Source organism: Arachis stenosperma, chromosome 5 (genome assembly GCF_014773155.1).
Source record: "Arachis stenosperma cultivar V10309 chromosome 5, arast.V10309.gnm1.PFL2, whole genome shotgun sequence".
NCBI classification, from domain to species: Eukaryota; Viridiplantae; Streptophyta; class Magnoliopsida; order Fabales; family Fabaceae; genus Arachis; species Arachis stenosperma.
In genome coordinates this window covers 2477025-2503310 of record NC_080381.1, presented here as the reverse complement: position 1 = coordinate 2503310, position 26286 = coordinate 2477025, and the positions used below count along the sequence as shown (strand labels likewise).

The 26286-nt window shown below is 32.6% G+C and overlaps 5 protein-coding genes across 10 annotated transcripts; 1 reads left to right on the top strand and 4 right to left on the bottom strand.

The window, feature by feature from the left end:
- Positions 1 to 1928: 1928 nt before the first annotated feature.
- Positions 1929 to 4504, bottom strand: LOC130981616 (trihelix transcription factor GT-3b-like). The gene is made up of 3 exons (XM_057905192.1): positions 4396 to 4504; positions 3893 to 4236; positions 1929 to 2794 (listed from the first exon to the last, which is right to left on the bottom strand). Exons 2-3 carry the CDS (start codon positions 4226 to 4228, stop codon positions 2201 to 2203), a joined length of 930 nt encoding a protein of 309 aa, XP_057761175.1. The 5' UTR covers positions 4229 to 4236; positions 4396 to 4504; the 3' UTR covers positions 1929 to 2200.
- Positions 4505 to 5506: 1002 nt separating this feature from the next.
- LOC130979972 (peptidyl-prolyl cis-trans isomerase FKBP18, chloroplastic) lies at positions 5507 to 8919 on the bottom strand. 6 transcript variants are annotated; one of them, XR_009086825.1, is made up of 8 exons: positions 8631 to 8919; positions 8460 to 8530; positions 8237 to 8323; positions 7998 to 8147; positions 7550 to 7609; positions 7380 to 7450; positions 6992 to 7025; positions 6287 to 6541 (listed from the first exon to the last, which is right to left on the bottom strand). XR_009086825.1 is itself a non-coding variant. In XM_057903551.1 (7 exons), the coding sequence occupies exons 1-6, from the start codon at positions 8905 to 8907 to the stop codon at positions 7397 to 7399; spliced, it is 699 nt and encodes a 232-aa protein (XP_057759534.1). In that variant the 5' UTR covers positions 8908 to 8919; the 3' UTR covers positions 6281 to 7025; positions 7380 to 7396. The 6 variants fall into 6 exon arrangements, 3 of the variants coding, with proteins under 3 accessions (XP_057759534.1, XP_057759533.1, XP_057759535.1); XR_009086823.1 differs by adding an exon at positions 5507 to 5720 and having other exon boundaries at positions 6485 to 7450; XM_057903551.1 differs by having other exon boundaries at positions 6281 to 7025.
- Positions 8920 to 9929: 1010 nt separating this feature from the next.
- On the top strand, positions 9930 to 12734 carry LOC130982043 (phytochrome-interacting ankyrin-repeat protein 2-like). The gene is made up of 3 exons (XM_057905886.1): positions 9930 to 10625; positions 11976 to 12147; positions 12221 to 12734. Exons 1-3 carry the CDS (start codon positions 10494 to 10496, stop codon positions 12433 to 12435), a joined length of 519 nt encoding a protein of 172 aa, XP_057761869.1. The 5' UTR covers positions 9930 to 10493; the 3' UTR covers positions 12436 to 12734.
- A 4823-nt stretch (positions 12735 to 17557) lies between these two features.
- LOC130982439 (60S ribosomal protein L39-like) lies at positions 17558 to 18165 on the bottom strand. The gene is made up of 3 exons (XM_057906448.1): positions 18127 to 18165; positions 17912 to 18015; positions 17558 to 17800 (listed from the first exon to the last, which is right to left on the bottom strand). The coding sequence occupies exons 1-3, from the start codon at positions 18127 to 18129 to the stop codon at positions 17752 to 17754; spliced, it is 156 nt and encodes a 51-aa protein (XP_057762431.1). The 5' UTR covers positions 18130 to 18165; the 3' UTR covers positions 17558 to 17751.
- Positions 18166 to 24065: 5900 nt separating this feature from the next.
- Positions 24066 to 25433, bottom strand: LOC130982370 (F-box/kelch-repeat protein SKIP25). The gene has a single exon (XM_057906351.1). It carries the CDS (start codon positions 25320 to 25322, stop codon positions 24195 to 24197), a length of 1128 nt encoding a protein of 375 aa, XP_057762334.1. The 5' UTR covers positions 25323 to 25433; the 3' UTR covers positions 24066 to 24194.
- Positions 25434 to 26286: the final 853 nt, after the last annotated feature.

Sequence of the window (26286 nt, the reverse complement as noted above, 5' to 3'; positions counted from 1 at the left end):
AAAAGCAAAACAAAATATTGATAGAGTGAGGAAGTTTCAGGGGTTGATTCCTATACTTATTTTTTAAAACGGAAGCATCTCCACAGAAGAATAAATTACAACTTACAAGCTGTATTGATATTAATGAGATAAGCGATCCCCTCCTAATGGGATAAGGCTTTGGTGGTGGTGGTGTTGTTTTGATATGAATGAAAGTATGTATGTAAGCTATGCATAGTCTTCAAGCAGGGGTTATGATGTGCAAACTTCTAAGAGTGGAAGTTAGCAATAAATCAGAAGAGACTAAGCCTTTGTGTTCTATGCTTTAAATGACACATTTACTTGAGCTAACAACTAGCCAAAATTCAAATATCATTATTATACGATAAAGATCATATAGTGCTGAAATACAGGGAAACAAAAGCCGATTAATATTTCTGTATGAATTCATGTTGTTGAAATGCTAATAATATGTGGTGTGCATTGTATGTCATGTATATATCTGTCGTTCAAATCATGTATGTATTCTCAATGAGTCTACAAGTTTATGTATGGGGAGATAGGCACAGCTGCAACAGCAATATGGCGTTTAGCCTGAGAACTATACAAGTGGCTAAGAGAATCACTAACATTTAGCAATTTGCTAGGTTCAGATTAGTCGCCATATCCAGTTATTAGAACAACTTTTAATTCTTATGAGCATACAGTTACGACATCTGGCTTAACGTTCCTTTCTAAATTAAAAATTACTCATATTTAAGAAGATAGGTTGCTGTCTAGCTAAAATTGGCTGGTAATTGCAAGTACTAGATGTCTTATACAGTGAATTATTCATTGTCTTTCTGTTGGGTTTTAAGTAAATCATATATGTTTAGTGTTTGAGAGTGGTAAGCAGCAAAGAAAAAGTGTTTGACAGTGGTGGTCTGTTAACTCTGGATGCTTTTGTGGTATCTTTTGCACCCCTAAATGTGTCATTAGAACTATGTAGTGTCTGTATTAGGATTATTGATAATGTTGTTTCATTTTGTTTTTTCAGACTCAGCTTGCAAATCAAAACCAGCTTGTTGATCATTATGGCTCCAAACACCCAAAGGAGAAACCTCCCGAGTCAAGCTAATGATTTCTTCTAAACAAAATTAGTATGGAAGTTCCAAAGAAAGAAAAATGAATGTTGCTCTGTGTGCCTCCGTGATTTAAATGTAATTCCTGCACCTAAGCCAAATTGCAACCTGTTTTAATTACATTTTTGTTAATATGCTTTGTTGTAAGATCATAAAGCTAAGGGTGTTCAAAACTGATTCTAATGGAGACGAGAATATTATCAGCTTGTACCAGTGCAGGCTAACTGAAGCCGCTCTGCAACGTTGCATTAAGTAACATCCCTTTGCACAAACTCAAAATCATACTTAGAATTTGTCCATTTCTCATTCTCTTCTCTTCTCTTGCGAAACCAGATATGAACCTGGGAATTACAGGTCAACTTTTGTTGGCATTCTCATCTATCATACGAAAGTAATCTAATGACAAAGGTTCTTAATTTTTGGGTACTAGAGAATTATGTATTTTTTAACCTATTATCTGTTCTTCCATTAATGCCAATCGTATCGTTTGTGCTTCACTGTGAGGTCAGGAGTTTTTACAACAAATTTTGTTAGAAGTTTTTTCAACAAATTTTGTTATTCGTTTCAGCTGGTTACAGATTTTAGAAACAGATACTATCCACGGCCATTAAATATAGGTTACAATCTAAAATCATCTCTGCTGAACACTCTATTATACTCGCTCTTCAAATCGGTTGTATCATGATGTGAAAATAGAAGAGGTCAAACCAAGAAGAACCTGTCTTATCATGATCACTGATGACGAAATTTATTCGCAAACACAGATTTCATTTCATACAACGAAGCAAGAAGATTTCTTTCCTTTTTTCTTTTCTTAATTAATGAATATACCAAAAATCATACAAACAGCTATAATCCACACCTTGACTTAGTTACAGCAACTGTCCATAGTCCATACACAATCTGTTTGTATCAATTTTCAGTTCATATACTCCTATAATATTCAATATATCCGCTATACCCATTCAATTTTTCCTTTCCAAGATTCTCTATTGTAACCAAAAGCCACTATCAAAGTTGGCTTAACCTTGGCTAAACATATAATTAATGAAAGCATCAAATAATTAACTGAAACTAACTGTTCAAGTCAGTTACCACATTTAGTTAGATTCATGTATGAGTTTGTTCAAAAGAGTTGTCAACAAAGCATCCCTCCTCTCTGCCCGGCTCTCTTCCCTCATTCTCCTCTGTTCTTCCCGCTCCCTCCATGTCTGTTCAATCATTAATCTCTCCCTTTCAAGTTTCTCCATTGTGTGCCTCCATTCCTGCTCAAAAAGCTGTCTTTCTTGGGCACGCCTATCCATCATTTCCCTCCATTGCATCTCCATCCTTAGCTGCTGCTGGAAAAATTCATTGAGCATTTCCTGAATACTACTAGCAGTATTACTGAAAGTATTTGATGGATTGTTTGCCTTTGAAGACTTATCAGTTTTGTCAACTTTCCTTTTACGAGCATTGCTTCTAGAAGGCTTCTCCTCTTCACTGTCATCTTCTACCTCCTCGTCATCTTCAGAGTACTCTTCCGAGGACCGTTCTCCACTTGACCTTTTCACCCCTTTCTTTGTTTGAGCTGAACGAGCCTCAGATTCAAGAAGCAGTCGTTGCATATTACGTGCTCTTTCAGTAAATACTGCATGCAATTCTTCGAAAAATGGACATTGCCTACTATGCTCTGGATCAGATGTCTCTTTTCCCTGCACAATATCAATAGATGATTACATGCAATAAAGGAAATGAACGCTCCCAGCTTAAAGATATGGCCTTTCTTCTGCATTTTCAGTGACACAATTTTCTTGCATATCCAACAATACACATCATTTTGACAGGTAAAGAGAGCATACAGCACACTAGAGACCAACAATTCCATCTTTAAAGTAGCATATAACAATTAAATGTGTGGCAAAATTTACTAGAGAGAGGGAGATAGATAAAATACATCTAAATGCATTACTTGCTGATTATTATTCTTCCCTTCCTCTAATTTTAAACTCCACCAAGAACACTCTTAACCAATTACTTCGGCATATAAAAGTTTATAGTAGCGCTGGTTGTTCCTCTTCCTCTTATTTATAAACTCCACCAAGCACACTCTAAACCAAATTACTTCTGTATACAAAGGTTCATAAATTTGAAGCACTATGCAATTCGGTATTCCAAATTTCACACTCATTTTCCCAATATAACCGTAACGTAATATTCCGCAGTTCCTTAATTCTTCTCTGAGGAGTGCTAGGGGGCCAGCAGAAATTGTGATATATAGCCATCAATTAGCCATCATAAGTGTGTTTAACGGTGGGAGATTACATCCAATGATGCAGGATTACTTATTTTACTTTTGATGGTTAAGTGCTGGCCAAATTTTAACAAAATTGCTGGCCCTCTAGACTTTCTCTTCTTCTCTATGGAAAAAAAATTCCAATGCCACACAAGGCTGGTGGAGATATCATCACTCCTGTCTGCAAAATCAGGTCATAAATATAACTAACAAAATACTAAGCCATTACGGGTACATTTAGGATTCATTGTATGAAATTTCGTAAAAAAAACTAGCTTTAACATTAACATAAACTCAGAGCAATAAGGGCATCTTAAAAACGCACACAAGAAGCACAAAGAATATCCACGATGTAACCAACAACAGAAACATATATATCAGAAGCCCCCAAATTTCTAACCCTAAAATCTAAGCTTGCTCAAGTAGGTCGAAAACATAAAGGTGAAAATTCGAGTAAAACAATGAAATGAAATCCAATAAAAAAATGCAAACACAAATCGATGAGATAGAGTCACACCTTATAGCGATTAACGAGGTTCTTCCACTTGCATTTGCACTGTTCGGGGCTCCTCCTGAAGCCTCTCTCCCTCATCTTGGAGCTCACAACCTCCCAAAGCGTCTTGTTCCGCTTCGATGCAGTGAAGTCCCTCTCAAGCTCCGCGCGTATGGCTATGAACTCTCTCGTCTCCTGCTGGCTCCACTGCGGCTGTGCCGGAACCCTCTCCTCTCTCCCTGCCGTCGTCGGCGATATCTCGCCGGAAATCACCGACGATGTCGCCGGGTTCAACATCTGCGGCTGCGGCGGCGCCACCATGGCCAGGCGAGCCGCTCGGGCGTTCTCGCCAGCGAACATTGATCTCTCTGCTACCACGACGTTTAGGATTAGGGTTTTCTGCTTTTAATCGAAACCAAACCAAGGAATTGGAGATTTGGAGTGTACAGTAGAAACTTGATGCTAGAGAAAAGAAATAGATAAATAAATAAATAAAAAGCTCCTTTGCCTCCTCCTTTATGCTTTACCAATTTTTCTTTGTCGACAAGATAGGAATGATTGACCTTTCACGGTCTCCACATTGATGTTTATGAAGAGCCAGAGTCTTTTGCATTCACACACGAGAGCTAGTAACTTTGTTTAGTTTAGGAAGAACTTTAAGTATTCTTGCAATATGGATGTTTTAGTCATTTTAGCAATAAATTTTATAAATAATTATAAATATATTTATATAAATACATAATAATTAATTTAAAAACTGATTTACGGTTTAGATTTAAAGGATTTCTTTTGCAAAAGAAATATTAATTTTTTCTGAAAGAGGTGCATAAAGTAAATTAAAACTAAAAGGCGAACATTTATCAATAGGAAGAAAATGAACTTTTAAGAATTTTTTGGGACAAATTATATTATTAAATTAATTGAGACTCAAAATTATATTATATAATTATAATAATTAAGTTTTGCTTATATGCGTGTGTAATTTTTTTTATATAAATCGTTACGATTTTGTAGGATTTTAACTCTAAAATATGCATGTAACCAAAATTTTATTGTTATAATTATGTAATTTTGAGTTTCAATTTATTTAATAATATAATTTATTTATTTTTTTTCTAACCATCTCTCATTTTATTATTGATCTTTTCACTTTTCGTCAACTAAATTATCCGATAAAGTAAGAACAAAAGTCTAACAGATCGCTGTCACTTGAATAGATATAATAATAGGTAGGATGTAGTTTAAACTTTACTCTAATTTTATCCATAAATTTAATTTTTTTTAAATTTAACTTTATCTTACCTGCAAATTGAGAATGTCTTAATCTTAACCCAACTGCATCTTAAAATTTGATCCTTGACACTATCCATAATAAATCGATTTAAACACAATATTTAATCATTTTATAGTTCATAAACATATTAATAAAAAAAAATACAAAATTAAGTTCATATTAAAATTAAAAACAACAAAATCCATCTTAAAATTACAAAAAAAGGAGGATATGAATTTGAACTCCATCAATTTTATTATGCATGTATAATAATTTTATACTATAATGTATTATGGGTGCGAGTAAATAAGGTAGCATTAAACCTAAATCCGCACACGCCCTATTAGCAGCTCAATCAGCTCTACTCTCAACCCAACTTGTTGTGGATTGGATTGTCAACCTTAGTCAAATAGGCTGGATCAAATTGCATGCATTCGAATAAGATTAGTATTGTCAGTCCTACATGAAGATGAAGTGGTAGGCACACCAGAAGTAAGGATAAGACATCAGTCCTCGTGGATTCTCGGAGTTTCATGGAGTTTAGTGTTGATTCAAGGGTGTCCATAATGAAGTTTCTCTCTGCAAAAATTTTGTCAATGAGACTCTTATCTTTGTGTACAAAAATTCAGTCTTCATCACTATTTTTCTATCAGAACTTAGGATATCATTACTAGTTGCTAGTGTAGAGATTAGAGCCAATTTTTAAGAATGGGATTTAAACTAAGAAAACAATGTAAGAAAGAATTAAGAACGACAATTTTGAAACCAGTGACCCCATCATTAAATTAGGGACATACTCGCAGCACTATTCTCTCACCAATAAAAACAGTTTGACTATTTTTTAATTAGGGACATAATCTGATCAAATTATTTGAACAAAAATTACATTCATTCGTTCAGATTTTTTTAATTAAAATACTTTACATAATACATGTTTATTTCTCAGTTTAACATTTTTTACAAAGACTATTCTAACAATTATCTCATTAGCAGCGACCCAATAATTTGACCAACTTAAAATGATAAGCAAATAAGTCTATATAAATAGAAAATTTTTAAAAATGAATATATTACTACGTAACTTAGTTCATTGAAAATTTGAACTACTATTGCATTTTTAAACTATATTGAAATCTACTAATCTAATTCCTATTTGTTGGATAAGATAAAGTATTGCGGAAGTATATCAATTACAGCTCCAAATGCTTGATAATTTGATATCAAATGATTTCTAACAAAGTATCACGCAAAATAGCTCTTCATAAAAATGACGGATACAACAAATATGTAGAAAAGCGCTCTGCTTTTCTCTTCTTACAAATCAAATCTCACACTTCATCTACCTTTTAAGTTTGCTTGAAGGTCCAATTATAGTTCTCCCTAATCTGCACAAAAAGAACCTGAAACAAGAGTTCTAACATATAGTGCACCATTAAGAAAAAAGACAAGTAAAGCAGAAAAAATCGTTCTTTTCTTTTCTAGACACACAACATAACAGAAGACGTCAGCCACTTGGTCCCATAACTTCCATTGGTATCATTAATAAACTTGAGAAATTACTCTTCTTCCAATAACTATGTACAGTTAGTAATGTGGATTGTTGACAGTTGACACCAGGCAACTCAAAATCATAGTTAAAATATGATCCACAATGCTTACTTGAAGTACAAGAGACCATAAATTTTCTTTCTCCACCAACTCTACCCTTCCAACAAATTGAGATGCATAACTACAATCTACTATAATAATTCAAGAAAGTATAGTGTGTACTAAATTCAAAGAGCTAGCAGTATGCAAATGGCATTAGCAAAGTGCAATTGAGAGTGGAACCGGAAAAAAACAACACAAACCTGTTAAAAAAAGCACTTTGGGGTTTGTCTAAACCTGCCAAATAAAAGTTATTTGAGCCATGAGGAGTGAGGACTGAGCAGGTTTTGGTTAATAAAAGTTAGTATCTGTAGTTAGTTAAATGCCAAAAACTACCCAGTCCAACACAGATGATCATGTTAGTTTGTTTTGGTTTTTATGCCATTATATACCTTCCAGTCTTCCACAAATAAGGAATAATTTTGCAGCAGCATGTGAAAGTGTTACTAAAAATAAGTTCACATTAAAATTGCAGGCAAAGCTAAAGGGAAGTACATCAATCTCACAATAAAAATGCACATAGGGTTTCTCGCCCCTATTCCAAGAAATAAGGTAATAATGGAGAAGGAATAGGCATGAGAAGTACTAAACGATAAAGTTGTTGGTCTTCAGGTATCTACAATTTGCAGAAGCTCAACATTTAATTCAAATGTAGCTCCAGGCTGCAAGCAACATCATGAACAACAATGTTTTAGCCATGTGCTTAATTCACCAACTATAACATACATTGGTACATAAAGAAGAGTGGGGAGGGTTTTTACCGGAATCTCATTCATTCCCCTTTGACCATACCCACTCTCTGCAGGAACAATCACAGTTCGCTGAATGCAATGCATCAATTAACAGTATTAGATAGATGAAGCAATCTCTGTAAAATATTAGAGACACTATAACAATATAATTGAAGAGTAAAGACTTAATTTGGTCCTCAAATCTCATTTGACCTTATTTGGTCTTTCAAATTTGACTGTGTATAAAGTTGGTTTCTCAGTGTATTTCCGCCACAACGCTATGAATGGAATGTTATATGGAGAGGTGTCATGCTGAAACGAAATTGACTCGCTACCATGTCGCAGGACTAATCTTATACACGGGATAAAATCCGGAGGACTAAATTGGGTTAACTGAAATTTGAGAGACAAAATTGAGTCGCGTGCGTCAAATTTGAGGGACCAAACCAAGTTTGTACTGGCATAAGAAATGAATCACCTTTCCACCAACACGCATTCCTTCAACAATAGTGTACATAGCCGGTGGAGGTTTTGGTGCTGCTTGTGCAGAGAATAGACCGTTCGGGTTGTCTACAAATTCCCGCTTCCTTTCCTTCCCTGGTGGAGCTCCCACCTTAAATTCATATGGCTTTCAATACCATCAAGCAAAAGCAACCTTGCATCAGCACTAAAACCGAACAACACACAACAATTAGCTGAGATTAGAACATACATTACCTGAGCAATGATACGATTTCCAGCAAGAAGTTTAGATTCTCGGCTTGATACCGCGGTAATTCCGCGATATAAGCAATCAAAATGTACCTGTCGATCACAACTAGTATAAACAATGAACAGTAAATAAAAAGAATTACTATATGCCACCAATCAACAATAATGAAATAGAGAAACCATGCTGATGACACATTCCAACAGTTAACTAACTAACTAACTAACTAACCTGAACGGTAGATCCCTTTTCAGCCACTGGACCTTTCCCTTCCACCAAATCATAGTATTTCAATCCATCCTCTGAATCACGATCGCAATCACAATCAGAAAATTACTATTTTAATTCATTCTAACTAGCAAATTGATCAGGAATGTGAATTGCAGTGAGGTAAGGACTAACGAGTAGTAATGTATTGGTCAAGAGGGATGTTCTTCTTGTTGCGCCTCTCCCTGGCAAGTGCTGGCGAATCGGAGAGCAAAACGGAAGTCATGAAAGGCAATGATGAAATCAGAACCGCCATGGACCTTCTCGTAATCTGTTGATGAGAATAAGATCCTGAAGCTGAAACCGTCACCGCCACCTGTCTCGCACCTCCATCATCAACGCTACACCTCCATCCATTGTAACTGCAACTGCAACTCCAAATGGAAATCGATGCCATTTGCATTCCACACATGCCTCTCCTCTCCACCTGTCTTTTATTACTACGCCCTATCCGTTAACAACCTAAATTACTCTTCTGCCCTTTTCACCCTCCCCTCTTTCGTTTTTCCCACACTAGGGGTGGTGCACGGCTGGGCCGAACATTTTAGGAACTAATTTGGTGTTATTTTTTGTTATTAGTTATTATAAGATTATCAGTTAATATTTTATGTTTAAAATGCATAAGATTTTAGATTAATTAATGCATGTGTTATTTGTATTGATTTAAATATTTTGTGTTATTAGACAATATTAGTATTGATTATGATTATACTTTAATTTTAGAGAAGAGTTGGTTCTTCTTATATTTTTCTAAGTAAATTTTACCATGTCAACTAATGATTAGAGTATTAGAAATTTGGATATTTTCACATTAGCTTTTAAGAAGGTATTAAAGTAATGTTATGTCCGATTTTTATTTGGTATAATCGTGACCCGAAAGTGTATAGATTTTATCGGATTTAGGGTCGAGTTCGGATTTAATAAATAAGTTCGGTATCTATTTCGGACCGAATTTGAATCACATCAAACTCAATTTTACCCGACCCATACACACTCCTATCCCACACAAACCACAACCAAATTAAAACAAATTTGATCATGCTTATTCAGGTAATCATAATAATTAAGATATTAATATGTATTTGACATTACCTAATTTACCTAATTTTAAAGTAACGATTCAAACAAACAATTTTAATAAAACAAGTGGTTTAAAATCGATTCCAAAAAAAAATATATAGAACTGATTTTAAATTTAGTCTTTTTATGAATTCGATTTTCCTAATTTTAAAACATTAAACTATATTTATCTTATTTTACTTTTAAAAATTGAATTTAACTAATAAAATCTGAACCACTAAAATTACTTTACAAGCAAATCTAACGGTGTAGTGTTGAGGACATCACATGATCCCAAACATGTGAGGGAGCACTGTATCCTTGACCCACTAACTACTAACACGCCACAATTGTGAAACAAATTATCATCGAGTTCATTCCGCACCCGTTATATCTTTGCCCAATTGTTATCGCTTCGGTACGCTGCGTCTGCTTGCTAGGGTTTCCTATAATCTGATCTCCATGTTTCCATCAACCCTAATCCTAATCAAGAAAGGATTCATCTGATTCCCATTAATCACCTCAATCCCCTGATTCCACTCTCAATACTCCTCTTGCTTCATCAAAAACCCTAATATTCGCATCATCAATTATGATCATCAACTCGTCTCCCTTCATGAACTCCGTCCTTGTCCTTCAGAACCTTCGCGTATTCGGTCCTGGCTTGAATCCTTTTAATCCCTATTGCGTCGCTCATCACTCTCGCTAATTTCCCCCTTTATACGTCTATTACTGCTCTGATTTCTGTTAGTTTTCCCGTTTCTCGTTCGTTTAATATGTAAACACGTAAAAAGAACAAGATTTTGTTGTCTGTTCCCTTCTGTTTCCCGCGAAAACAAAGAATAGTTGTTTTGGGGATTTGTATTCTAGGGTTTTTTTATTGGATCGTCGTTTTTATTTGGATTGGGGTGTCGTTTTTGGGTGTTGGATTGAGAAAAGATGCTGGAGGCGCAGCCAGTGTTGTTCAGGAGAAGCCCGTCGAGGAGGCGCATGCTGAGGCCTGGCGTTGGTACCGACGATAGAGGTTGGACTTCTCTTCATGTTTGCGCCCGCAAAGGTGATCTCAAACTGGTGAGTTTCTTCAGTTTCATCAACCCCTCTTTTATGTTGTTGTTCTTGTTCTTGTTGTTTGTGTTAGGATGCTTTATGAAGCTATGTATTTGGAATGGTATTCAATTTGCTCGTGGATTGGATTTGGATTTAGATGATCCTATTCTTATTTTATGTTGTTAAGCTGTTACCTTTTGGTTTCGTACTTTCAGTTGTATCATATACTAAGAAGAGGAGTAGTAGACAGAATTTGACGATGCTCAGGTTAGATTGAACTGTAGGCTTGAATCTTGTCAAAATAGCAAGGAAATAGTATGATGGATGAATATTACAATCTACAAGTATTGGCTTCCGACTCATACCCTAAACCAGTATTCCAAGTCTTTCAAACCTTGACCGTGATTATCAATACTTTCTTGAAACTTCTTTAAACTGAGATTTATTGCTAAAATTATCATCTATTGTTACATCCTAACTTCTACTTCAGATATCATCAGATTATAAAGGGGGAATAAGAGTCATGATTCATGTGATCATAGAATGGACAGAAGTGGTTTCATATAGGATTTTTTCTCTTAAATTGAATTGTTAAACCTGGTAATAAGAATGCTGTACAAAGAGAAATATTTTAAATTTAATTGTTCAGTTTCTTTAGTTGTGGGGGAACCAATTCCAAGGATGACAGTGTTGAGCACTGCAAGAGAAAACCCACTATTCACAGTAGTTCATGGTTGTTGGTAGAAATTTGTTAGTCAAGTAGGTTTAAGCTAATGTTTATGATGAGTCCGTTTGATATGTGCATGTGGGGATGCTTTTTTTTATTGGAAAAGAGGGGGGTTTGGGGGGGGGGGGGGGGGGGGTAAGAAACATGTTTCTCATTCCTAGGAATCTACAGGATCTCATGTTCAAAGGACCTAAGCCTTTTTTTTCAAAAGAAAAAACAAGTATTTGGGGTATAAATGTTCTGTTGAGTTTGGTGCACAGTTTAAGCCTTAATTCAGTCTGGTACAATATTGAAATCGCTGTCTTGTGACCTGCACCATTCTATTTGTGGTGATAGCTTCCTCTCATGGTGTTATGGATGTAAATGTCTAGTAGCCGTTACTCCTTGGAATGGTGGGGGCCTTGCCTATCAGCACCTTGCCAGTGATTATGGCTTGTTAGTTGATTTTAGAATATAGTAAAAGTTTTGTTGCTAATTCCTACAGCGCATGAATCTCTTCTGTGTTCTCTTCCACTGTTGTTCATTTGTAAACCTTGGGATGATTCTTTCTTTATAGTTATAATTGTTTCATATTTGGGAAACTAGTGTGTTTGGTTTTGACAATTTAGTTGCATAAGAGCATCTGTTTATATTGTGTTCTTGAACAGGTAAAAAAACTTCTTGATGAAGGAATGGATGTCAATGTGACTGCATGGGGCCCTAAATCACAAGGCGTGACCCCTCTTCACCTTGCTGCTGAAGGTGGCCACCTCGGAGTGATGGATGAACTGCTGGAACGTGGTGCTGACATTGATGCTAGAACAAAGGGTGCTTGTGGCTGTAAGTTATCTACCTATCATATAGGGATCTTACAATATTTCATATTGATACATGTTTTCTTCTCTTAAACCAGGGACACCACTCCATATTGCTGCCAAAGAAAGGAGGAGGGATGCCGTGAAATTCTTGGTTGAGAACGGAGCTTTCTTGCCACCTGATATGAACGACAGCAGATTCAATCCCCCGCTTCATTACTGCCCTGGACTTGAATGGGCCTACGAGGAGTTGAAGCGACTTCGATGTGAGGACTTGTCATCGGGGGAGACATCTTACAGTTCTGAAAACTAATTTGCTCTTTCATGGATGTTGCTTGGTGCTTGGATATCTTGTGTCAATAAGTGAAGAAGTGAGATAACAACTTATTTGTTACAGAGTATGAATAAGTTGTTGCATGAATGAGGACATATAAGCATTTTAATGTGTTGGGCTCTTGCTATAGGAACGATGTTATGTAACTGTTAATGTGCTATACTTGGATGTTGTGCGATTATTATCATTTGTGCATTGTCTGAACTCTGTTCTGAAGCTAACTATGTAAGTATTGCTGTTTTGAACGCTTAGTATTTTTCTGTTGAACAACTACAGAACAAGGGTGTCTTTCAAGTTTCACAACATCGTTTTAATATTCTCTTATTTCTATTGGTCTTCAAAATTAAGTTTAGCAGTGCCTGTTTTCATGCGTTGCAGTTTAAGAGAACCTTGTATTCTATAATACTACGATCTCCTGTTACAATATAACGGTAGGTAGGTGAGAGTTAAGGGTGGAAAAAGGTCAGTCTATTGGCCTGAGCGGATCTGCAGACTGTTATAAGCTATTTAGAGAGTATTAAACTTAAACCTACCTTTTTTAAAGGTTTGATCATTAAAAAAAAATAAAAAATAAATAAATATATAATGTCAAGATATAATATATTAAATTCGATGTCAATTCAATATCCAAACTTAGAATATGAAAATAAAGGGTCACTATCCGTGAAAAAAAAAATCTGTGTAAAAAAACACATATATATCTCACAAAATCAAAGACTATATTAATATCTAAAGTTGTAATAAATCAATTAAATATAACATCAAATAAAAGTTAATAATTATTAAAATAAAAACAAAGTAAAAGTGAGTCTAGCAATTAATCGGTAATCCTGAAAACTTGAAAAATGATTTCATTTTTTTTCCCAACACCTTGAAAAAAAACACACGTATATATCATTAGATTTTTAAACAATGCAAATTCAAATATGATATACTATCAATATAAAAAAATAGTTTTACACATCCATCAAATTAGATAACATTACCGTCTGAATAGTCATTAAATGCTTCTAATTTTTCGATAAGTACAATACAGAATATCAAAACAAAATTATGGTTATACCTTAGCATAAATTACACGGTACCTCATACATATATTATGAAAAGTCAACTTTACTAATATGCTTCAAGCCTTCAACTACTCACGTCATGGCAACATCATTTTTTCCACAATTAAAATCCTTTTACTCTATGAGTTTCTTCTATGATCTTTTTCATATGTTTTCTATCATTTTTTTTTTTTTTTGTAAAACACTTTGTTTTCTTATCTCTTTGTTTCTTTTCTTTCTCCTTTTTATCTTGTTAGGTGTTCTATCCCAAATTTGGGTTATAGGGAGATTTTTTGGTCAAAAAAAATATCTCAATTCATCCCAACTTTGTAAAGTCATTATTTTGAATTTGACTTCTATTAAGCTGTGTCATTTAAAATTTGAAGCTTTCATTATACATGGTTTTAAATATAAAAAAAAGCTTTGATGCTGTTTAACATTTGCAAAAATGGTAAATATCAGCTTGTTATGATTGACTTGGTTTGATTTCCTATAAGTGTCTATTTATCTTCGGCAATAAACGTTGAATCAAACATTTTTTTTTCCCTTGAGTACACATAATTGACCAACCTTACAAGAAATTTACACTATAGAGTAATACATGCGAATCAAATCATTGTATTATTTTCTGACAAAAAAAACATGGTATATTTGGGATCCGTATTCCATACAAATATGTTAACTATTCTCATAGTAATCAATATATCAAGTTTAATTCCAGCCACAATAGAAAACTAAAAATAGTACTCAAAAGTATTACCACATTTACATTTAATGTGTACAAGAGCTTTATTAGGGTTCTTATACCATGATAAACCGAATTAAACATAGGCCTATAGACCCTTGTCAATAAAACATAAAAATATCTAGGAAGAGGATGGATCACATATTCGGTGTTATAGAGCTGGCAGCTTAACCATGGACATAAAACAAATCAGTGTCTAAATTAAGGTGATTCTGAATTTAAATTGGTCATTTGAATTGCAAACTGATAAAAGTAACAGTTCAAATAGATGTCAATCGCAAAATAAAAAAATTGGCGTTGGACTGTGAAACGGACAAAAACTGGTCCGTCTAACCGAACTTTGAACCGGCCAATTTTTTAAATTTTATCAAAAATACCGCTGTTTGAATGCCCTAAGCCCCCTAACAATTACCCAACCCAGCAACCCTACAACGGCGCAGCACTCCCTCCCATTACCCTCGAGCTTGTTCTTCTCTCACCAATTTCAACGACCAATCTCAGATTCAGATCAAAATTGTCCTTTTCTGTATCCAGTTTCTTCTTCTGGCTGCAGCTTCATCCTGGGATTACGAATCCCTTCTTCCGTGGTGGTGGGGCGCACGCCACGTGTTGCCTTGGCGAGCTAAAGCTAGTGGCGTTCATGCTCACCTTGAGTATCTCAGCCCACGTCACCAGCCACCAACTAGGTCCCACTATTAAGGCTCTTCCTCTCTCACTCAACAACACAAGATATCTAGTAATAGAAATTCAGTGTTCCCAGTTTTATTATGGTGCTATTGTTTAATTTCTGTGATAATAATCATTCCGAAAGTTAATGCTTTTGTGGCTTTTGGTTTTTGGCATTAAATCTATACTCTAATTTAACTAATTGTTGATGGTTGGTTGAAGCTTTTGGTTCTGGATGTGTTATTTTGCTTCTTATAAGTTGATATTCGATTATTTTTCTCTAATTATTCGATTATTTTTGCTCTAATTATTTAAATTAATTTTTCATCGTGGGATTGTACCTGGGCTACACCTCTGGTATTGTTACTGAGTTAAATAATAATTGAATAATTGTTGTTAGCTAAGCTATAAATCTTGTTGTTATTACGGAGTTGAATAACTGTGAATAATTTAAATAATCATTTTTAGTTAATAGAGGAGTTATGATGTTGTAATTGGATGTATTGTATTGTTTTTTAGTCCAAATGGTAGAAATAAAAGTGATTATATCAACTAAACAAATCTACCATAAATTATGACGAATTTTAATGATAGATGACAAATATGGATATTGGTGTTTTATATTTAGTTGGTTGTTTTTTTTTTTTGAAAGTTATAACAGACTCAACATATTAAATGGAGCATACAAGCTTAAAACTAAACTGTAGCAACTCTTATGTCATCTCCGTTTGGCCATCAGCGACATGAGTTTGTTTCATAGCAACTCTAGTTGGTTGTTTTTGTTATTTGACTTTTGAATTTATATTTAAATAAAATCATAATATTGTGATTTATATAGTATTTTTAATTTAAATGATATTTTAAAATTTATATTAGACTATAATTATATTTTAGTATATTATTTATATTTTATTTATTATTTTATTATAAAATATTTTTTCGGTTGAATTACGATTGAACTAGTAAAGGTCCGTTTGAGAAATTTCAAAAATTATTTTTTTAAACTTTTAACTTGTGAAGAATAATAGTATTAATGTCTGGTACAATTTTTAAAATCAAATTGTAACCTTTTAAAAAATTATTCAAGTGCTTATGAAAGAATAAAAAAAATTTATTTTTCATAATAATTTTTTTTTATCACATTTCTTTTAAAATAAATATTTTTAAAACTAAAAAACCAAATACAAAATAACTATTATAAATTATTTTTAATATAAATATTTATTATTTAAACTTTTTTTTTAAATAAGCTTAATTAAACTGTTTACCTAAATGGACCTAAATCACTAAATTAATAGTAGAGCAATATAATCGATTCGAACCTTTGTCTAAATAACCCGCAATCGTGGTGTAAACCAAACATCTTATAAACAAGCACATATAGAAGGATTTGTCTGTGGGAAAAAGGTTAAACTCAGTCCTTCAAGGACCAATATTGAAAATGTCAAATTAGTGGTTCAAATAAATTTGTGCTGATATTTTTTCTTTTAATTTTGTTCCACCAAGAATTAAAAATTGATATGGATAATTAGGCATGATTTATTGGATTTATTGTACTATTGTTTAATTTTCAAAATTTTTTTAAGTCCTCAAATAAGTAGAAGTGATTATGAAGAGTTCGACGACGATGACAAAAAAAAAATAGCACAAGTAGCTTTAATGGCTATTAAAGCATTTACCTTTTGATTTTGTGGAACATAAATGTGAGAAAGTTTAGAACTTTCTAGTGAGGAAAGTAGAGCTTGAAAACAAGGGTGAACAGGTCGGTCGGTGCAGTATCCTAGTTCTGTTTGTACCCTCACCTCTTAGTTGGGAATTTGTGTGTCCCCTAAAAGAAACAAGGGGGTGGAAGAATGGAGAATGATACCCAAGATAAAAAGGGTGATTGATGATCTTAATTGATGATGCAGCTGTTGCCATGGTCGTTTCTCCTTCCAGCTTATACTAATTACCACCTCTCTTTCTCTCTCCAATTAATACCAAAAAATATATAAAAAAAGGCTTGGAGACTTTTATGTTTTAAAAAATTATAATCACAGAACAGTCCCATAATTAGACAAAAATTTAAAAACTATCCTGGTCCTTTAGATTGTGTTTGTTTTTTAGAACAAGACAGGACTGAAAACAGGAAGACAAAATATTAATGGACAAAAACACAAAATTTTATATTCTTGTATTTTATTTAGTGATAAACTAAAATAAATTATGAAAATTTAATTTATTTTATTTTTTTATTTAAAAAATTTGAGATAAAAAATATAATAATAAAAAATATAATTATAAAAAATTAACAAGAATAATAAAAAAAAATAAAAAATAAATTATGTCCCTTATTAGTATCTCAGTATCTCTGTGTCTTTCTAGAATAGATACAAAATACACTAATTTAATATTTCTAGATACATTATCCTGTCTATGCAAACAAATGCAGCCTTAAGGATCAGAAATTACTTTCTCCATGCTAGAACCCTCCCACATAGAAATCCTCAATTACAAACGTGTAGCTAGAAAACCAAGCACATCATCTTCAATTTCAGAAAACATCATAACAACTGTAAATAAGGGATTCAGCACCAACTAACATTCATAGTATCATAAATATAAATTATAAATAATCATGAAGCAAGACAACTGAATATCATAACGTTGTAAACATCATAACAATTGTGCGCTTCACATAAATATCAAACCAAAAAGATAACAGATTCATTGTAAATTGAAAATTAAACGAGTTGAAAACTAATAAATGAATTTACAATCTTCGAATGTCATAGATTGCACTACAAAACTGAAACCCACTCCAAAACTAGAATGGGAGAGGTAGATTGTTCCACCTTAGAACCCTAGCTTGGTGCGGCGCCAGTGCCTGCGCTTCGCATTATACCTGAAAAGAACACACAGATACAACAACAACAACAACAACAGCATCAGTATTTCCGAGATTCTGATGAAGAAATAAACAATTAAATTTGAACGAAAATGAAAAAATATGAACCTGATGGTATTGTCCGTCCTCATGCGGATCCAGTAAGGAATGGGCCTGTTCTGCCTCATCTTCTTGCCCAGCTTCTTCTTGATCCTAAAAGTCTTGTGTGAAGGCTGCACAGTAAATTAAGAACGATCAAACATTGAATCAAACAGAAGAGCAAGGAGCTTGCTAGAACTACAACACAGAAAAGAAGAAACTATTGTCTTTTTGCTGAATCTTACCATTTTTTAGAACACGATGAGCGAAACCCTAGAATGCATGTAGTAGTTGCAGTGTGGAGAATCTTATAGGCCCATCTTAAACTTGGTAACTGTTTGGGCCCTGGAGTCCATTGTTTGGGCCCAGTTCAAAATAAATGGAAAGTTCTAGCAAAATAAAAAATTGATTTCTTGACCAAAAAAAAATTGATTTTGAGATTAATTTATAAAGTTTTCAAAGTGGATAAATTTTTATTTAATAAGGTCAACAAAAAAAATACCATTTTATGTAAATAAATTATTATTTATCTTATTTTTGCATCTGACTTGTTTTCTAGTAATTAAGTGTTATTATAATAAAAAATATGGAAAATAAAAACTTTTTCACATTAAAATTTATTTACTATTTTACCACAACTTCTTCATGAATAACTAATTAGTGGGAATTAGCATTTAGCATTAGAGGAAATGGTTTTTCATATACTTCCCTTACCTACTTTAACTTGAAAGGTCTTTATTCATATCCTGACTCAACAATAAGATCCAAAATTAAATAAGATAAAAAAAATGTCTAATTTATAGATTGGCCTCCCCCATAACCAACCTCCTCATAAGAGATTGGATTCGACATAAGCTCCCCATGAGAAAGTTGGAACGAGGGCTAGCTAGCAAGATAACACTTATTCAAATAAGTAATTGTCCTTAAAATTTCTCAATCCACTTTTAGGAGTCATATATCAACTTCCCTATGATAAAGAGACGGTTATCTTCCTTAAAAGGTATAACTACTTCAACGGTGGTTATTGGTTCACCACTATAAATACACTGACACCCCTCAGATATTCCTAAGTTTCAATACTCTCCAAACTTGTTTAGATTCTTGCTGACTTAGATATCGGAGTGTCTTTGCAGGTACCACCTTCCATTCTTTCTCTCACACACAAATCGGACAGAGGCTCCCAAATGCGAACCTACCAAAAGGCTCCCTCCTTCAGACGATTGGGCCAACCCAGTAAATTTAGCCCACTAATTTCCAGTTACCCATCGTAACGGTCTCTATTACAAAATCAAGTGACAGGTCTAGAATAACTACCGAGCTCTCAACATGGATCCATGGAAAAGCTTGTACCGGTTTTCTAAAGAGGTGACGCTTTACTTCTTCTCCCTTCTGTTTGGATTAATATTGCGATTAATTGCAGCTTCAATTATAAATTCTCGAGTTTTGACATATTATGAGGTCCTAACTATAGAAAGATCTGTGCCTTGAAAACCATGTGACCTTGCTGTTGTAATAGAAGAATGAATGAAGGGGAAGTGTTGTCTCTGCCATTTCCATTGAAGGATTTTTATGTTTAGTTGATATCGATAAAATTTTTAAATATCAATTTTATTTTTTAAATTAAATTTCACTAAACGTTTACAACTACCCAATTTCAAGACGAGACATCACATGCTATTTTATTTTACATAAGTAAAAACACCATATTTCTTTGTCAATGTTATTGTTTGATCTATATAGTTATTTTTAATTATAACTCTAAGACACAAAAATGAATTAAATTGTTAGACCTTCAAATAAAGTTCACATAATAAGAATGCATTTTCTCTTCAACGTTATCAGACAAACAGCAGTTATAGTATTGGTTGGTGAAAACAGGAAATTTTCTTTTGTTTACATGCGTATAAAATTCTAACAATCCTACTATATTATCAACAACATTTTTGTCAATTTCTGTCAATTCTTGTTTATAACTGTATTTCATGAAAATGTTGTTGTGAATGTGTCTAATAAAAATATCTTTTTTATAATCGTGTCTAATAGAAATATCTTTATAGATGTATTTTCTGAATATATCTCCTTATACATGTGTTTAAAATATAATAATTAATTATTGTTAGTAATAAATTGATAAATAATATCCTATACTTTTCCAAATTCTAATTATCGTTATTCAGACAAAATTTACTATATGATAGACGCTCAGAATATAATTTAGATGTTCTATAAAAAAATACTGATCTAATTCCATTTAAATTGAAAATAGATTCACAAAGGGGTTTATATAGAGAGAATATGGACTTGCCTCTTTAGTCATCTACAAAATTTTTTTCCATAAAAAATTTGATAGTATAGTTGATCTTACTTAATAAAATACAGTTTTATTATAGTATTCAACTATTTATTAAGTCCAAAAATTTTTAAATAAATATAATTTTTATCAATTTATGCAAACATGATATTATTTACATTTTTACACTATATTATACATTTCTTTGTCAATTTCACCATAATAAAATATTAATGGGTCCGCATAAAATAAAAGTAATCATTCACCAAGTTGTGTTAGGTCATCAAGGTAAACAATTAGAGAGAAATGTTTACAGATTAAGTTAATATGTAATTTTCTAGGTACTTGTGAAATTATCTGTGAAAAAAAAAAAAGCCATTTTCCTTATAACATAAAGCATGAACATTTATTCTCGTTTTTGGCCCCAAATTAAACTCATGTTTATTGGTAAAAAAAAAAAGTAGTATTAATATCCTAGCAAAGAAGTATATGGAACGAAGCTTTGAAACAATTGGATTTCATTCTATTTAATTTTTTCTGAAATTTCACATCATTCGAAATTGACAAAACTGATTGTTTTTGTGGCTGTCAACGTGAACAGTTACGACTTCCGAGGGACAAAGGCAGAAAAACTTAAAACTATTTTGATATGAAATAAACAAAAACGAGAGAAGATAAATCAAATCATAGCTTTGATCCTAAACAACCACGTACACAATTTTCATGAAATAATCAAAAGTAGTCTTTTGGCGTATACGAATTGTTGTTATCATATATAATATCATTTATCAATATCACCTCGCTATAGAAATTGAAGTCAAATATTTACAACCTGTATTCCTCAAATTGAAAATTGATTTTCTTTTGTAAAGTATATTATATAGACAATATAGTAGACCGATAATAATGTCTAACACGGTTTCTCAAGAATGGTAGTATTATAATATTATATCCTTTTCGGTCATAAATTTATTTTCCATGTGTATTATTGATGACCCTAATAAATAGAAAAATGGGAAAAGTGAGTTCTTGTCGCATTCGAAATAAGTTGTAGGTGTTTCGGTTGAATCAATCAATCAAGTGGCCCAAATTGCGTCTCATCTTTTTTTTTTTCAACGGTATCTCCTAATTCGGCAAGTCAATGACTAATTTGAAGTCAATGACTAATTTGTTGTGGTATTGAGTTTCATTTAAAGGTTTGTCATTGGCCAATAAATTACTGCATACACAAAATAATATTCGAACTCTCAACACTTGTTTAAGCGGACTAATAAGTTAACCACTAAACCAACCCAACTTGGTTCGGAACTCATCCTTTTGATTAGGTCATATATTGGACAAAAAATTGTAGCAAATTTATCTTAGATTTAATTATGAAACTAATCTTTTAGTGGTCAATATTAACTAATTGTATTATCATCCTTAATAGGATCATTATTAAAGTGAAAACTACGTAACGAAAATTTACCTTAAACGAAAACTTATTTTCGGATCTTTTAAACTTTTCACAAATACAAAACAAATAATTTAATATTTTTCATACATAAATGTCATATTAATCTAGTTTGACCTGGTTACTAATTGAGTTACTCTAGGGTCAAATTCAAGCTTGAAAAAGTGGCCCGATCATAAAGTTGAATTAGACATCTAGACTTGCGTTAGATTTAGTTCAGTATTATTCGTCCTTTATACGTTCTTACCCATCTATTAATTAATAGAATAGTATTTCAAACAAAAATAATTTATATATTACTTTATTTGCTCTATAATTAAACATGTAAAATTTGTTGATTAAATATAAAATATAAATTTAACTTAAATAAGACCATTACAATTTACAAATTTATAGAAAATAAATTTGTACATCATCGTGATATAAAATATACGATAAAATATAAAAAAATATTATATATACATAAAAAATTAATAACTAAATCAATTATTAATATAATATATATATATAGGACACTATTAATTTTTAATATTTTTATTATTATTTAATCGTGTAAAAATTCTAAAAAATATAGATACAAATTGTATTAATTTATGTGAATAAAATTTTAGTAAATATATATATAAATTATATATTTTTTTATGTAAAATATCTGTAAATATAAATATAAGTTATCATTAATTAAGTATTAGCTAAAAATAATAATATTTATTAATTATATATTATTATTTTAAAAATAATACATAAATTTAATAGTTGATTTTTATACGTGCAAAATGGTAAAAATATACCTATCATGGAAATCTCCAACTGAGAATAAGACCAGAACAAATTTAATGACTTGGTGGTTATGACAAGATAGGATGGTAAAATACAAACCGAATATACCAATTATATCACTAAACTCATTAAATACAAGTGCAGTGTGGCATCCAAATCTATGATGAGTCATCATCATCACCTCAAGTATCCACCACTCACCTCATCCAACATTGCCACCACGTGAATCGCCATATATCTCATCACTCCTCAAGTTGCCGGTCAAGAAAGGGGACCTGTAAACCCCTCACAAGGGACTTTCATTACCAATGCCAAACTCTGATTTAGAGTTAATACCATCTAGACTTCTAATTTAGAGTTAAAATTGTCTTAAATTTATGTCTAAATTTAATAATGATCATTTCTAAAATATTTTTTGTTAATGAAATAATAATAGAAAAAGTCTAAGTTCAGTAACTTTATTAAATTTTGGTCAACATATAATTAATAAATAAAAAATGAATAATCTTATATTATTGGATAAAATTTTACACCATTAAAAATATTATTGGTGACTATTCGATAACTATAAATCACAAAAGTTACTATCCCTAACACTCATAATAATAATATAGTTGAACAAAAATCACATTAGAAGTTACACTAGACTGATAAAGAATAAATTACCTTATGAAAGATACAGACGCTGATAAATGTACTCATATAAGAATAAAAGACAACTGTAACTACGAAAGAAGACTTTCGTGTGCCAAAAATATCCTAACGGACTAATTGCATAACCAACGTCAGAATATTTTTGGCACACGAAAACCATCTTCTATAATTACAATGATCGTTTTATTCTTATATTGGTATATTTGTCAACAACTGTATCTAGTATAAATGATAATTTATTCGACTGATAAAACATTGTCATTTTATTTTTGACATTTATATAGAACATAAATAATCTCGTTTAGAATATTTTAAAAATTTAATATATTAGAATAAGTTTAAAAATAAATTTAAGATAATTATAAGTTCAAAAAAAGAGATTGAAACTCGATTGTAAATTTAAAAACTACTTTAAATATTAACTCTCCTAATTTATTCTCATCTTCCATTCCTCTCTAGCACTATTCACACCACACACTTTGCACCGAACCAAAAATAAAAATTGAAGAATATTACAAGCTATTTTTTTGACACCACATACAAGTATACATTCGAATACGTACTCCACCATTTAACGGCTTGAAGACAAATTCTCACTTTCAACGACAGACAACCCACCACCGGCCACAAAAACAAATATAGAAAGAAAGTTGACTATTCAACCTATCTATAAAAAGGCATAAAAGTAAAAAAAAAATCATTTTATTTTACAAACAAAATATATCAACCAATATTAACAGACAGTAAAATTGATAGATTTTTCCACCCAAGACCTAGTTTATATTTTTACGATATTTCTAAATTTTTTTTTAAATTCATAAGTTAATAATTAATTTATTATAAATTAAAATTTATTTTAAAAGTATCACAAATTATAATAAATGATTATATCTATAAAATATTATTGAATTTTATATCTACTTAAACAGATAAATAAATTGATTAATAGACTAATCTAAGTTAATTTTTTTATCTAAGAAAATAAAAATAAATAAATAACTCTTTTATTTTACAATTAAAATAAAAAATTAGCCAATTACAGCAGGAAAGGTTAGATTTATAAATTCTCAATCTAACTTTTCATTTTTTATCTCTTGCACAATTTAAAAGAAAAAAATAAAAATTAAAAAAAAACCTCAAACTTTAACAGAAAAATCAGTTATGGGCATCCGAGGCAGCACATGAACAGCTATAGCCTCAAAACCCTCCGGCAACTCCACCACCCATATCCTCCGAGGCCTCGCCACTACATCCACCACAAAAATCCCACCGCCGCCGCCACCACCGCCACAAACGACACAAACCCTACCTCCCTCGGCAGAAACCTGTTCGGCACCTTTGAGCCTCTCATCTTCCAAAACCTCTTCCCAAGAATCTTGTTCCTCAACGTACCTTCTCACAACACCTTTCACTTCATCAACAACGAACATCACTTCTTCATCCATGGCCGCCACCGGTCCCCTCCACCCTGCAAGCATCCCCTCCGGCATCTCCTTCCAAAGATCCTTTTCAACATCGTAAACAACCCCTTCTTTCGCTGCATCGCCTTTAACGTTCACCATGCATAGCTTCCCCTTCCAACCAACAGCATCAATGGCTTCCCTGCTGAACCTTCCGTCTTTAAGAGCGGTCTTCTTCTCCCACTGAGACCCATTCTTTTGAGTGTCCCACTTCTCCATCGACCGCGCCACGTTGAGGGAGAAGTGGGTCCCTATGCCGCTGGCTACGTAGACAGCGCCTCTGCAGACGCCAGCTGCGCACCAGCGGCGTGGGGTGGTGAGGCTGGGCCCCAAGGCCCATGAGTTTGTCACCGGGTTGAAGATCACGGGCCGAGGGAGGGCCGGGAAGAGGTTGTGGGTGGTGCCGGCGAGGAGAACCAGAGAGCCGGCGGCGGAGACGGATTGTATAGAGAGGTTGCGGGAGAGGAAGGAGGGGTGGCGGAGGAGGAGGTGGTGGAGAGAAGGGTGAGAGGGTGGCGGAGGGAGCGGGTGCCAGTGGGATGAGATTGGATCAAAGCTGAAGAATTGGATGGTGGGATGGTGTGGCGGTGGTGGCGGTGGATGAGGAGAGAGAATGGCGTAGAGAGAAGAGAAGGGAGGGAAGGAAGGGGAGTAAATGAGGCGGCGCCATGAGTGGCAGATTGGGAAGAGAATTGAAGGGTGGATTCGTGTGAGACATAGGTGAGCTATGTGGTCTGGTAGACCTGGTATCAATGGAGGACCACCTTCTTCTTCCCCTTCATTATTCAGCCTTTGCCGTTTCATGATTCAGATCAGAAGATTTGAATTGAAAAGGTAAAGTATGTAAGAAGAGGGGGATTATGGGGTTTCAGCTTTTTGGTTCATTAAAATCACAAGGCTGCCTTTCCAACTGCTCTGCTGTCCAAATAACAACAATAAATAATAAATGTCATCAAAAGTTGTATCACTATATCTCTAACTAGATTTCCCTACACACCTTCATTTTTTATTCTATTTCTCAAAATATAATAATATTATAGTACAAACTCATGGACAATTTGATAGTTAAAATTTTAAAATAGTTAAATAATATTTAATTAATAATTATTAATTAGTAATTAGTAATTTTATATGAAAAAAATTATACGTGATTCTTTATTTATTATCATTCAATTATGATAAATATATATTAAAATAAGGTAAAAATTCCATTACAGTAATTTTACGTTGAAATTGATAGTTAAGACTTAAGAGCCATTAAATTATTTAAATAATTTGATTAAATTTTTATTTAACAAATTTTACTTATCAATTTTACTTGAAATTGACTGCACTTAAGTTTTTATCTTAAAATAAACTATAAGTGTAAAATATATATTAAAATATAGAATATACATTAAAAATAAATTAAACTGTATATATATTTATACACAATTACATATTAACTTATTTGGTTACTAATTTTTAGTACATACAGTGTTATTATTTAATTCACGAGAAGATTATTTTATTTTGTTACCAAAAAAATTGTACGATGATTTTATTATTACAAGTAGGAAAGATATTTAAATAAATTTTTGCTTTTTTATTTATAATTTATTAATCTTAAATCAAGTCGTTTATTCTTTAATTTTGATTCAAACAAATTTAAATATTTAGTTTTGATCTTTATTATTTCTTTTTTTATTTTAAAAAATAGCATATTTGGTAAAATTAGATATATTCTCCACATCCAATCAATTTTCATATTTAAGTTTATCCAAGCAAT